General features: G+C 52.9%; 1 protein-coding gene across 2 annotated transcripts in view; it reads left to right on the top strand.

Annotated features, from left to right (window-relative positions):
- Positions 1-3,083: 3,083 nt before the first annotated feature.
- The window catches only part of SLC5A10 (solute carrier family 5 member 10), a 39,262-nt gene continuing 28,524 nt past the window's right edge, over positions 3,084-13,821 (top strand). For both annotated transcript variants that reach the window (XM_074885596.1, XM_074885595.1), the window contains exons 1-6: positions 3,084-3,155; positions 3,988-4,092; positions 4,696-4,755; positions 4,950-5,054; positions 11,160-11,265; positions 12,848-12,928. In XM_074885596.1, the coding sequence (XP_074741697.1) occupies positions 3,141-3,155; positions 3,988-4,092; positions 4,696-4,755; positions 4,950-5,054; positions 11,160-11,265; positions 12,848-12,928 (472 nt within the window). In that variant the 5' untranslated portion in view covers positions 3,084-3,140. The remainder of the gene's footprint in view (positions 3,156-3,987; positions 4,093-4,695; positions 4,756-4,949; positions 5,055-11,159; positions 11,266-12,847; positions 12,929-13,821) is intronic.

The following is a 13,821-nucleotide window of genomic DNA, read 5'->3' as shown; positions in this document are numbered from 1 at the left end:
TTTTTCAACCTGTCTTCTGCTGAGCAGTCGTGTAAAACTCAGAACACAACCTTTCGCTGTCCGGCTGCAGGTGCTATCAAAGCTGTTTAGATGAGTTGTGATTTGGCAGTTACAGAGCACTTCCAGTGTGCTGCTTGGCTTCAGGGAATGTGGAGGGGAGTGAAATCTGTGGCAGGATGTCGGGGAGCAACCAGGACTTGGGAATACTCAGGGGGGTAGAGGTTCCAGCAGATAAAATCCAAATCAGCTCATCACAGGTTAACTGTTTTTTCAGAGGTTTCTATCCTGGCCTGAATGCACAGATGAGCTAAAAAATGCAGCCATAGTGCAGAGCTGAACTTGTTCAGGTTTGTTTTCCCAACCCTCCTCACATACGTGTGGGGGGAGTGGCCGGCTAGCTGCCACACGGGGCTTCCAGTCCTGGAGACTTGAAGTTCCCGAGCTGTTGCAGAGAAAATGGTGGTGGAATTAATGAGCGTTTAGGGGTTGTTAGGTCTGATCTCTCTCCATCAGAATGTCCTACAAATGAGTATAAAACCTTCGACATGTTCAAAACCAGAAGTGAAACTTAACCTTTGTTGACACCATTTCTGCTTGAGACAAACTTCCAAGGGCTTTGGAAGGTTCATTTGCTTTTAAGGGTAAAACCAGCAGGTTTTTCCTTCCCTTGTCTGTCTTGGTACAGCACAATGGAGGCCTGTGACTAGAAGACTTGGATATTGTTAAAAGATCTACAGTACTTGATCTCCTTGGTACGTTCAGCAAGTGAGATGGTGATTTTATTTAAGCAACTGCACATTTCCATTCAGATAATGCTGTTCTTCGTTCTGTGACCTTATTTTTCATAAGATTGTTTGCTTTTTGCAGTCCTGTCCAGAGGGGTACGTTCTGTCTCTATGAAATGACCCAACACGAGGCTGTACCTGTTGTACTTTAATGACAGTAGGTTATTAAACAGTTCAATGATGTTAATAGATACACCAGGCTGACGTATTAACACTTACATGTACTTTGAATGTGTTAATGCAGGTTAAATTCCAGTGGAGCAGTGAGGGAGAACTCCAGTTCCAGTCACAAGCGTGCAGACCTGCTCCTGGGCGCGTCGGCGGCTGTTTCAAAGAGCAGAGAAACACGCTGACCTGTCTCGGTGATGGGCATATTATTGCAGTGTATTTATTTAATTTTATTTTATTAATGAGACCTTGTGATACATGATTGGAAAGCGTGCTGCCACTTGAAAATGAGCCGGCCGAGCATGCAGTGCAGCAAACAGTATGATTACTAAATACCCAAACCCATGAAATTCAAAGGTTGTTTCCTGCTGGCTGCTGTGTGTTGGCTGTTGGAGGAATAGCTTCATCTCTGAGCGTTTCTGCTGGCGTGCTGAGGCTTTGCCTCGGGTGTTCATGTAACTCCTGTGTGTGATCGCTGCTTCAGCATATAGAAAACCCCCAATTTTGCTTATTTTCATGCAGTGCAATTATCGTATTGATTATGACTAAAGAATTTGGGAATGGTCATGGTCGTAAGACTGGATTGCTGGTGTTTGGCTTTTCTAGCACTGGAGTGGTTGAAAGGGAGTGAAGCACCTGTGACTTCAGATGTTTTTCATGCCCCTTTCATTACAGCATCTAACTGTCGAACCACCTGATCTCTATGTGCTTTCCCCAGAAGCAAAAATACCAGATCACCAGAAATGCCAGCTATTCTTAGGGGTATTTCTCTGGGATCCTTCAAATGTAAAGAACACTTAAAAAACCCTGCTTGATTCATCAGTTTCTGCAGTAATTAACTAGTCAGAAGATCATGTAAATTCTTTCCAGATTTAGTATCTGCAAGAAAAATACTGGGGTTTCTGCAAGAAAAGCCTTGGCAGTTTCTCGTCCAGTAACGCTCAGATTTAAGGCACTTCTGCAAGAGGGAGCCCATGTCCTGAGAGCACATTGCAGAAATGCTTTAACTTCGGGGCAGCTCGGGCTGGTGCCCGCAGCCTCTGCAAGATCAGTGCAGAAGCAGCAGAAAACCCCAAGGAAATGGGGATTAAGGAGCTGCTCATTTGTGAGACACCGAAACCTGGGGTGCCAGCGGGAAGGGTGGTGGGGAAATGGAAAGGAGGGAGGCAGTGGCCAGCCAGGCTGCCCACCCAAGAACCTGTGGGAGCAAAGCTCCTACTGCTGGCTTGTTTAATGATAAATGGCTTCAAGCTGCTAACGAGTTACTGATTCAGTGACTCTGTGTGAGGCTGAGGATGAAGAAGGAGGCAGAGGAATGATGGAGGGCAATTTCACTGCTGGATCCTTTACCCCCTCGCAGCAGTTCAGTGTTGCTGACCTTGTTGTTGTAGTGCTTTATTTTTCCTTAAACGTGGCAGTGGGAATATGGGTAAGAGTATTTTCTCTTGTTCTTTCTGCTTGCTTTTTTGAATTTTTTTTTTCAGGGCTAGTTTTTCTATGTGGAATATTTTGAAAACCTCTGTTATTTTATTCTAGTTTGCCCTTGTTATGTATTTCATGTGTTGTGCTGCATTTGCTCTGTTCTGCTGCACAAACCCTCCACCCCTTTCACCCCCCTATAGAAGGACTCCTATAGCCTGAAAATGAGGTGGAATTAACCACAGCACCAACCTCTCCTCTGGCCTCTGGTCTGCTGGGTGTAAGCAGATCTTCTGCTTCTCTATTAAAGGGTGTTGAGACAAATGCCCTGCTTAACAAAAAAAGCCCTCAGCTACCTGCAGTTTCAGACAAAGGCTCTCCAAAGCCACTTATTCTGCCTCGCAGAAAAATCAGAGCCAAAGCTGGGCCCTATTAGCCAACCTGTCTGCTTGGGGTGGTGGTAGGATGGGCACATCCTCCATGCTTCCCCCTCTTGGGGTGCCTCCTTTGCTATTCATGGCTCCAGGTAACTCGGGGTGCAGCCACTGTTTCATGTCATTAAGCTTGACTTACAGAGCTCCCATTAATTATCCCCAGTCTCCTGTCTCTTGGCTTCTTGTCTGGGAGACCTGGTTCTTGGTTTCTTGGTGTTTTGTCTGGGTTTGTAGGGAAGGGTGCTCTGTGCTGATCTTTTTTTTTCTCTCCTCCCAGTCTTCATGCAGGGTGAACAGGAACACCGTCAGTGGCTATTTCCTTGCTGGCAGAGACATGGCATGGTGGCCAGTAAGTTGAGACCTCTGTCCCTCTTGTGACACAGCAAGGACATCTAGCACCACTGTCCCTCCCACCCAATTCCCTCTTCTGCCCCCCTGCTTTCTCCCTCACCCTGTACACCTCCTCCTGCCAGGATTTCTGTCTTCTGAGCTGCATTTGTTTCCCTTCTCATTGCATGAAGGATGCTGGAGCCTGACCCAGCTTTTTGGGTCTCCTCATAGTGCTGCTCTGAACTTGGGAGGGAGTGTCATTGGAGCGCAGCACCTGTCTCCACCAGCCCCCTGTGCTCCAGCAAGACATGGGTGGCCCAAAGTTTCTTTTGTCCCTCTTATTTCAGTATGATCTTGACAAACTGGTTGTGGGTCTTTCCTGTGTCTGGCACTGGCTGCTTGTGCAGCCACCTCCGGGCAGGGTGTCTGGCCACCATGGCAAGTGCAGCAACGTGTGGCTCCTCCTCATCCTCCTGAAGACAAAGTCCATCCAAAACCCACCGGGGATGCCCAGATGAGCTGAACGTGCAGGAGTGCAGGTTGCTGGGGCTCACGTCTACCTGGATGGGAGTCTAAGTGTTTTATTGCAAAATACATCCACGTCCCTCATCACATGTGGTGTATCTTCGGCCACACTTTGCTTTTGGAAGTGTTAGGGAGGTCTACGCTCCGCTGCTCCCATTCAGACCTTATTTTTGCTTCTGTCTACTGAGTTATCCCCTCCGGGCTGCACTGCTGGGGAAGCACCGAAGCTGGTCCAGCTGGTGCGACTGCTGTGCCAAACTGTGGGGAGCCAGCAGCTGGGCACCCCACCTGCGAGCACCCACAGCTCCTCCTCTGCTTCCCCACAGATCGGTGCCTCTCTCTTCGCCAGCAGCGAAGGCTCGGGACTCTTCATCGGGCTGGCCGGGACCGGTGCTGCCGGGGGAATCGCTGTCACTGGCTTCGAGTGGAACGTAAGAAACGTGTCATGTTAGTAAGGAAATTGTTTGGCCCATTTCACAGCAGCGTCACACAACGTCTCGAAAGGCTTGGGAGGAGTTGTGCAGGGGATAATTAACACAACCCTGCTAACTCAGCTTCTGCAGCTCGTGTCTGGTGCACGTACAGTGAGTTTGGAGTCAACTCGGATCCACGTGCTCAGGGAAAAGGACGTTTCAGAGCAGAGCTTCTTAGTCCAGCCCCTGCATGACCCCAACAGGGAGATGGCTGGATAGGTCACCCATTCCCTGATTCTCTGCACATTGAATCCAAAGTCCTTGGGTTCTGCAGCAAAAAACAGGACATTTAACTTGCTTGGTGCTCAGGGCATTAGTGGGAAACGTCTGGTCAGGAGCTGAAGGCTGAGGGGAGCGGGCTCCTGCTGGTGGGGGTGCCAGGGGCGTCTCCACCATGACTTCGTGCACACGTGCCTGCTGTCTGCAGCTATTTGGGGATGGAAATGGGCACTTGAGGGTGAGCCAGAGCCAGGTCAGGGTGGGTGGACAAGGTCTGACACTGCAGGCAATGTCAATCAGTGGTTTTTTTTCTGGCTGTGCCTTGTTCCTCCTTCCCAACAGGCGACTTACGCTCTTCTGGCATTAGCTTGGGTGTTCGTGCCAGTCTACATCTCCTCTGGGGTACGTACAGCTGAGCCTGCTGGGGGGAGTCTGGCCCTGGGCATGTACCCTGTTCCCCAGGGGGCTGTCACCACTGTCCTCTGAGATCCCTAAGCCCTGCTCTGGGAATACAGCTGTCCCCTTGCCTTCCCTGAGACCATCCCCGGAGGAGGGAGCCTGGGCAGGGCTGTGAGCGCTCTCTTTCCCTCTGGCAGATTGTCACGATGCCCGAGTACCTCCAGCGAAGGTTTGGAGGGGAGAGAATCCAGATGTACCTCTCCGGCCTGTCGCTTCTCCTCTCCATCTTTACCAAAATCTCTGTGAGTAGCTCCCGCTCAACCCTGTGACAAATCCATGATGGATTTCTAGCAAGCAAAAGGTTATTTTTGAGCTCAAACCTTATAGAGCCAAGTCAGGGGAGAGCAGCTGCTGCAGGAGGGAGCAGGACAAGAGGGGGAATTTGTGGGCCGATGCTGTCTGCGACACCCCGTGCCTTCGTAGGTAGATCCAGCAGCGATGTTCGTGTCTGGGTGGCCCAGATGGATGTGTGGCTGCATGTCAGGATTTCCACACTCACGGTGCACTTGCCTTGTAGCAGAGGTTATGGGTGAAATGTGCTCAGAGACTGGGTTGTATCGTCTGGGTGTTTCTCCATGCTCCGGCAGCGATGCTCTCTGGTGGGGACTGAACTGGGAATGCATTGATTGTTTTAGGGCATGTGGGTTTTCTGAGGAAAGGAAGCCTTGCTGCAGCTACAAGATGCCCAAACCTGTACAGAAAGTGCCTGATTTTCAGAGGCTTTTCCACAGGGATGTTTTTCCCCCCATTTTGGCCTCATTCACAGTTCCCTGTGTGCAGCCTCTGCTTCTGCTGCCCGCTTGGTAACTGTAGGAAGAGTTTATCCGAGGTAAAACGGCTAAAGAGCCTGTGACAGCAGGCCTAAGGCAAGCAGGAGAGAGCAGGGCACAGACAGCCCTGGGGGGACTGAGACAGCGAGACAGAGATCAAGAGCAAACAGCTGAGAAGCGACCTGCAGGAGAAAATCTGCCGGAGGGAGCAATCCTGCACGGCCGCCTCTGATGGAGCCAGTGGATCTGACCTGGGGTCTGCTGGCGCTGCTGCATTTTGCTGGCTAAAAGAAATGTGCTTTTGCAGGTGACTGGCTCCAAGAAATGTGCTTTAGCATGTGGCTGGCTGCAAGAAGCAGCTGTCTGCAGGGCAGGAGGGTCGGTGCTTGAGCACCGTGCTTCCCCACAGCGAGGCGCTCAGCGCCTGCCTCCGTGCTCACCAGCTCCCTGATTCCCAAACACCAGCTTGGCTGGATGCAGTCATCACACCCAGCGCGGCGTTTCTGCCTCCTCCCTGGCAGCTTCGCAGCCCCAGACCCTGAGCTGAGCTTGGGGGGGACCCTCTGGGTCTCCCTCTGCATGGAGCAGCCTGGCTGCTGCACATCCCTCAGTGCTTAAAGCAAAGGGAGAGGCTGTGCCTGCCTCGGACAGACCCCAGTGCTGTAGGATGGGATGTCCTGGCTCCGGGAGACCCCCGACTCCTTCCCATGAGCTGCTCTTTGACCTTGGGCTATGCTTTGGGTTTAAAAGGCAGGTTGTGGGGGAGATGGCAGCCCCTCCTGCGTTCCTGCTGACTCAGGGCTTTCAGTGTGGCAGAGGTGATGCTGGTGACTCTGTCAGTGCCGCTGCCACCTGTATTCCCCCCCACAAAACCATGTCCTGCCATGCTGGAGGGCATTCTTCCCATAAAACTGATATTCTTTATACCCTTATAATTTATGGTGTTGAAAATCCTATGGCATTTCTCCTGAAATCAGCCCTGGTGGCTCCTGGAGCACCACTTCAGTTTGCAAGTTTGGGCAGTGACACATCGATTATTCCCTGATTGTCCAAATATCCAGTAAACTGTTGTCACTTCTGTGTGCTGCTCAGGAGACATCTCTCCCCTCCTCCTGATGAGGACCCAGGAGGAGCTCGAGGGAGATGCTGGAGCATCCGTGTCTGTGGTGTTGGTCCCTGGGATCTGTGTGAATCTGTGTTGGCCTTTAAAAGGAAAGGTTGGAAGGTGGGATAGGATTTCTGGTGAGGTGGTTTGTTCTTGCTGGTCTGAATTTGAAAGAAATTTTGAAGAAAGAAATTACTGGTAGTTTGAGGGCTGGTTATCTTTGAGTCCCTTTGCAGACTATCACAGACATCCCCTCTTTTCTTACAAAATGGTGCCCCACCATGCCACGGAGATGCGCTTGGTCCCTTTGGTTTCCAGTCTCTGTGGCTTTGCCCAGAGGGGATGGATGTCCTACGAGTTCATTCTTAGCTTGGGAGACCACTGTGGTGTCACCCCTTGCCTAACACCAGATGAACCTGTAGATAACCTCTGCATTGAAGGGATCCTCTGTGGTTCTCCTGGCCCTTCTCAGCACACCCAAGTGTTTGGAGCCCAGTGGACACTCCTAAATGCCTCTTCCTGTGCCTTTTCTCAGCCAGTGCTATAGTTTCTTTGGTCTGCTGAGTTTTCTCTGATCTCTGAGTCACATAGGATGCAACAGAAGAGGCATCAGCCTAATAAGGGGATTATCTTGGCATCTGGCTCCATTCACAGTAAATCTCACAAACAATGGTTGTTTCCAGCAGCGGGTTGGGATGAATGTCTGCGGACACACGGGGCGTTGCCAAACTGGCCCAATGTCCCATCCCTGGTGGTGATGGCAGCGGGGAGCATGGGAGGAGAGTGGGACACTCGGAGCAATTAGGCAGTGCTGTCTCCCCGTGGTGGGTTTCCTTTGGTCCTCACTGGGGGCTGCCTCAAAGCCCGGGACTAGCTGGCTTTTCCTGCCTCCTTTCCCTGCAGACCTTGTGTGATGGATCTTGGCTTCACATTCTCCTGAGCTGAGACACGGTGTCTGTGCTGCTCCCTTGGCTCTTCTTTTGAGGCAGGGGTGATGACAGTCCCTCCTCTTCTGGAATTTACCCTTTGGTGGACCCCAACCTTCCGTGCTTCATGGCAGGGTGCAGCAGGGCAGCCCAAAGTCCTGCTGAGAGATGGCGTCCCCCCTGACTAGGAACACCCAAGGAGTTGCACAGGCATCCTAGCCTTGGCGAAGAGCCCCAGGAGACTCTTCTGTACCCTGGCTAACTTGTTCTACTGAGGCTTTGGCTTCACAAATTGTTAAATCCAAGCTGTCTCTAAAGCCAGCTTTCATTGGGAAGGCATTAATGATGTTGGGTAAGAACGAGTTTCCAAGTGAGGTCACTGGTGGAGGCAGGGATCTCACTGGATTATGAGACCTGACTTCAAAGGCTTCTCCTCTCCTTTTACAGTTGAAAGGACTTATTTTATGAATAGGTCATGCCTGGTTTTAATTAGCTTGTTTTTGTATTTGGGATGTCTTATTAACAACTCAGTCACATGCACTTTTATTTTTTCCCACCCTAGCAGAATTACCAGGAAGGGAGGTGGAGATACCTCTGCTTCCTCATAGCAAAGGCTTAGACTCATTTGCAGACGACTGCAAAAATGATTAAGCATTGAGAAAGCCAGGAGAAGTTATGAAATACCTTGTCCAGGGCTGAGTCTTCATAGCTGGGCTCTGGGGAAGGGTTATGGAGAAGCAGGCAGTCATGGGGGGACCATAACTTTTTGGCTGGTGCTGAGATGACAAGTGATGGATCCCTCCAAGGGACACTAGGAGCTCCAGAAGACACCAAGAATGCTTGGCTGACACTGTGCTAGGGAGGCTCAAAATATTTTGGGTCCCCACTTCAGTTGGGAGGAAATGACTGAGGGCCCTTGGCTGGGGCTTTTCTGCCTTGTAGCTGAAGGTTGCAGTGCATGAATGGCTGAGCTGGCCTCTTGTAGGGCTGCTTGGTGGTCTCTGTGATATCTCGCTGTGGTTGGATTGCATTGGTGGTGGAGAGGCATCAGAGGAGCCACTGGCAGAGGTTTTGGCGTGGTTGCCCATGAGTTGGTTCCTCTTCAGCAGGACATTCCAGAGCTGAATTGCCTCTTGGTGCTGGCAAGGGTTCTCCCAGAGACATGGCCAAGCCCAAGTGCAGCTGAGGACATGTAGTACCTCCCTTGGGAATGCCAGGCATGACTGTGGCTCCAGATGTCGTGGAACTGTCCCTGAATTAGGATCTTCAAGATCATGGTGTAAGTGCTCTTCTGGTTGGTTTGATTAGTGATTTAATCAATGTTATGCCTAACGGTGTGGGCTCATCTGCTAGGGAACAGGCTTTTATGTTGTGCTGAAGCTGGAGGTGTGCTCACCTGCTGGGTTTGGTGGCTGATGGAGCCCTGCTAGGTGGCACACACCTTGGTTCTTCCATTGCCTGATCCTGCGTGGCCCCTCTTCATCACCTCAGCTCAGCTCCTGCACGGTGAGGTGGCTGGAGCAGTGCTGGGAGGAGGAAGGGCAGAGTAGGGGGAAGGAGGTGTGATATGGGAAATAGCACCAGTCCTCCATGTTATAATCACAACCGACTGTTCCCGCATGACTGGGCAAGAAAGCCCTGTTCTCTGGGGGATGGTTTCTGGGAGGTGTGTGAAGAAAGAAGTTGAATTGGAGCTGATGTCTTGGCTGTGGGAAGCCGTCACGGCTCTGGGCGAGGGCGTGGAGTCGGCTTGTCTTGCCTTTTCCTGCCCTTCTGGCCTTGTTTCCTTTTCCAAACAAGGGTTTTGTGACGGTAACCCAGCTGAGCGCTGGGGATGGCTGGATCTCGGCTGTGGGTGGAGACATGGTGGTGGCATGGGCACTACCTGCTGCACCTGGACCTTTCCTCCCGCGGCATCACTGCTTTTGTTGGAGGAGGTGCCCCAGCTCCCTCCCCAGTCTCTGCTTTGAATCTCATTCCCACGAAACTGTGACCAGACCTCCCTGTGTGGCTCCAGCCCTCTCATGGGTGGGAAATGGTGGTCGCTTTTGGGGGGTCAGTCATCTCAAGGGAGTTTAGCAGCTGAGCAAGCTTCAGGCCTGCGCATGCTCCTCTGGGCAGAGACATGCTCCCGACATCCCTGTGGGACGTGACACAGGTGCAGGAGATACTCGGGGGGGCGGGGGGTGAAGGAGCACATTGGACGTGGAGTCGGTCTGTCCTTCTGTGGCCCAGCAGAAACCTCAGGCCTCTTCCAGGGGCTTTGCAATGGGGGTTGCAAAGGTCAGGGCTTGCGTTGGAAGATATGTTTGTGCTGGTCCATATCGGGGTGCAGGACCCCTGGGCTGCTGTTTCTCCCTCAGGGCCAAAAGCAACTTCTGCCACATGCCCATGCCTCGGTTTCCCCATCTGTGCAAAACCAGGAGGAGGTATTTTCCCAGAGATGCTCAGCAAAGAGGTGACTTGTTGTTGGGGCAAGGCTCAGGAACAACAGTTCTGGTGGTCTTGTGCTCCACGCTGGGGCTGCCCACATGTGCTCCTCACCATGGAGTGGCCGCAGAGGTGGAAATGCTGCGGCAGCACCTCGCTCTGCCCCACCAGCACCCACCCGAGCACCGCTAAATGGTTCGGGCGACGTGGCGCAGAGCTGCCCCATCCATCACTAAAGGCATTGCAGATGCTTTCAAGTACTGTGAAAAGCCCCTGCACCTGGGAGGAGATCCCCTCCTGCCCCCAGCAGAATTTTTAGGCTCACTGCCACCCTCCTGACCGGTCTGACGGCCCGGACCGTTGAGCTGCAGCTGGAGAGGGGGGAGCTGGTCCTTGGCAGCCTCCTTGCTGGCAGCAGGGGTGCCAGGAGGGCGAATCCTGCCAAGCAGAACATGAAATACCAGCTACAGCCACCCCCGTGCATCAGCCCCGCGGGGCTGTTGGGGTGCAGAAACAGCACGGGTGTACTGGGCTGGGGGGGGCTGGCTTGGGCTGCCTCCAGGGAGCACTCAAGGGTGCTGGTGTTCTGGGGGAGCACAGCCCCTTGGTTGGTACCAGGTGCCCCATCTCCAGGGCTCTGCAGGAAGCATGGTGAGATGCCACCTGGATGAGCAGGGTGGGGGGAACTGGAGGTACTCAGAGCAGCAAGCTCAGGTCAGGGTCTGATCCTGGGAAGGGGCTGAGTATCTCCAGCTCCCTGCTTTGCTCCCAAAGGCTGTGGCAGCACTGATGCCCTGAGACATCCCGTTTCTGACCCTTCCATCTCGCTGTCTGCATCCAGCTGAGCCCGGCTGCATTTGCAGATCCACAATTTGGGGGTTGGGGGAAGGTGGTCTGTGGCACCCATCTACAGTGGTGACACGGTGACCCCCGTGGGACCCCGGGCTTCAGCGCTGGCTTCGGGAGGTGTCCTCCTGGCACGTGCAGTACAATGTCCTCGCTGTACCCACCGTGTCGACCGTTTTCCTGCCGTGCCACTCTTGCAACAGCCCGTGGGTGCTGCCTGGCCGAAGCGATGTCACCCATCCCAGCCTGTGTTTCTTCTCCCTCACGCAGACGGACCTGTACTCGGGGGCCCTCTTCGTGCAAGTCTGCCTGGGCTGGGACCTTTACCTCGCCACCGTCCTGATGCTGGTGGTCACAGGGCTCTACACCATTGCGGGTAGGTTGCTCAGCGTCTGCTGGCCTCAATCTTTCTTCTTTGGTTGAACTACACCACTTACACTCCTGCTTTTATTTTATTTATTTATTTATTTCTCATGGAACGCCCTTGGAGATTTATACTAATGGGGTTCATACTCCCTGTCCTATCCAGCCAGTATCTGAACATCCTTCTTGAGCCTCGGCTCAGGCAGTGACTCAGTGCGTGACCTCTCCTTTGTCATTACAGTTTTTTCATTCGTAGTAACTCCTCCTCCATCATGTAGTTAAATGCTTTCTTGTGTATGTACCTATTTGTAACAGCAATAATCAGGGCTTCTGCAATTACAGGACTGTTACTACGGAATCTACAATCTGAGAGTTCTTTACACAACTCGTTTCCCTCCCACTTGCCTGCAACACAACTTGCTGCCTTCCCTCTGCAAAGCTTTCGGGAATATTTCTTGCCCATGTTTCCCCGTTGTGGGACCAGCTATTTTTGTGCAGGGTCAGTCTATACGGTCCTTTTGTGATCTGTAGGCCACGAGGGTTTGGAGCTGGAGCTGGGAATTGTGGGTTCCTGGCTTGCAGTCCCACAGGACTCTGTGTGTTTGCCAGACGTTTTGGTTATTATTTTGGCTGGGATGTTCACTCCCCTGGTAGGGCCAGTGGCGACACCAGGCAGTAAATTCTCCCCCACTATCTCGTCCCAGCCATCAAAACGAGAAACAGTTTAAGTATATCCGAAACGTGGTGGATTTTGCAAGACTTTGGTTTTAAGCAAATCCCATCTTGGGTTTTTTTTCCTGCCTACAAGGCTTGTTGTGAAGTAAGGCATTTCAGCGTGAGCTCAGGCAGAGGGTGTGATCGCTGCGTCACCCTGATCCTGAGAACATCCGTCCAACTCCCAGTCACGGCCCGGGAGGGTGCAGCCCTGAATTCCCAGGATATGAGTCGGTGACTCGGGTTGAAACTGGTTCAATTTTTGACCCATTTTCTCTAGCTCCGCTACTTTTTAATGCTTTTGTTCGTGTGCTGAGTAACTGCTTTCTGGCTTGGTGAGCAGGGCCTGGCTTTGCAGCAGGTCTGGAGGGAGAGCTTGGGATGAAAAGGGAGAAATGCTGATGACTGGGTGGCCAAGGGGGACCCCACGAAGCATCAGCTGCTGGAAAAATAAAACTGTAGGGTTGGGAGAAGAGCTGAGGGGTGTACGAAGGGGAGATCATGGTGTTAGGGAGAGGTGGGATGAATAATGAGATTAACGTCCTGAGTGTGGTCTGCTTGCATCCCAAGAGCCAGGGCTGGGGCTGGCTGGCATCTTCCCAACTGCGTGGGGACGTGGGGCTGCATCCCCCGGCTCCGGCCATCCCTCAGCTCCCCTTCCCATCCCATCTATGGGGGTGCTGTTGCCCCTTGACACCAGACCCATGGAGGAGCTGTTCCCCCTTCACGCTCCCGCTGCAGCCCCCCATCACCGCGGTGTTGGCAGGATGAGGCCGGTGACAGGCACATCCCCGCGAGTGCGGGCAGCTTTATTGGGGTTCAGGACCGAGCCGAGCCCGAAGCTGGCGATGTTCCTGACACTGTGCCTTGCTCTCATGCAGGGGGGCTGGCGGCCGTCATCTACACCGACGCGCTGCAGACGCTCATCATGGTCCTCGGAGCCATTGTGCTGGCGGTGAAAGGTAAGGGCTGGGACAGCACAGGCCCTCCTTCCAGGGGGACCTTCTCTTCCCACTCAGGCAGTCTTGGACATAAATAAAAAGACTCAGTCTGAGCAGTTTGGTGGCCAAGATGCCCAGCAGGACTTTAGCCCGTAGCAATTGCCTAAAAGTCTGTGGTCCCTGTGTCCTCTCTGCCACTGTACTTCCCCTATGTGCCATTCCTCTGGGTGAAGATGCCATGAAGCATCTTCATGGGGGACTCTCCCCAGCACTGGTGACCTTCCCATGGTCATCACTACTCCTCATGTTTGCCTTTAGTCCGTGAGCTCCGAGAGACTGATCAAGTGTTTGACAGCGAAGCAGCGTTTCCAGTTTTGCTCCAGGAAACTTGCAGTGAGGTCTTCAGACAGGATCCCACTGCACAGGGATGTGCGTGGCAGAAGGTGGTGCTGGTACGAGGCACTGCTGCAGGGGATTGCCTGGGGATGCAGAGCATGGTGCTGTGCCTTCCTCCTGGTTGGAGGGAGCGTGGTTCATCACCAGCCCTTTCTGAGCACTCAGCACTGTTGTGTCTCCATACATTTAGCCGCAGAGCACCCTTGCGAGGCTGGGAGCTTTCATCAGCCTTGTTCTGCCATCGGGGCTCTTGGCCCCGAGGAGTAGGAGGCAAAAAGTCAGGTCCCAGCTTCAAAGGCAGGTGTTTAACTACAGAGGATAGTTTCCAGAGGCGCTCCTGAGATGATTTCCACCATCTCCTGGAGAAGTCTGCTTAGGCGGGCAGGTAGGAAAGGCTTTGACCCAGTGCTGCACGGGAGCTCTGCTGTGGAGGTGGGAGCAGCTCCAGACCTGCAGCCAGGCCGGTCCCACGGCTGCTCCCTTGTGCAAAAGCAGAGCTTGCTCCTGGGCAAGGCCTG

The sequence above is a fragment of the Strix uralensis genome, chromosome 16 (genome assembly GCF_047716275.1).
Source record: "Strix uralensis isolate ZFMK-TIS-50842 chromosome 16, bStrUra1, whole genome shotgun sequence".
Classification (NCBI taxonomy): Eukaryota; Metazoa; Chordata; class Aves; order Strigiformes; family Strigidae; genus Strix; species Strix uralensis.
This window is presented reverse-complemented; position numbering and strand designations above follow the sequence as displayed.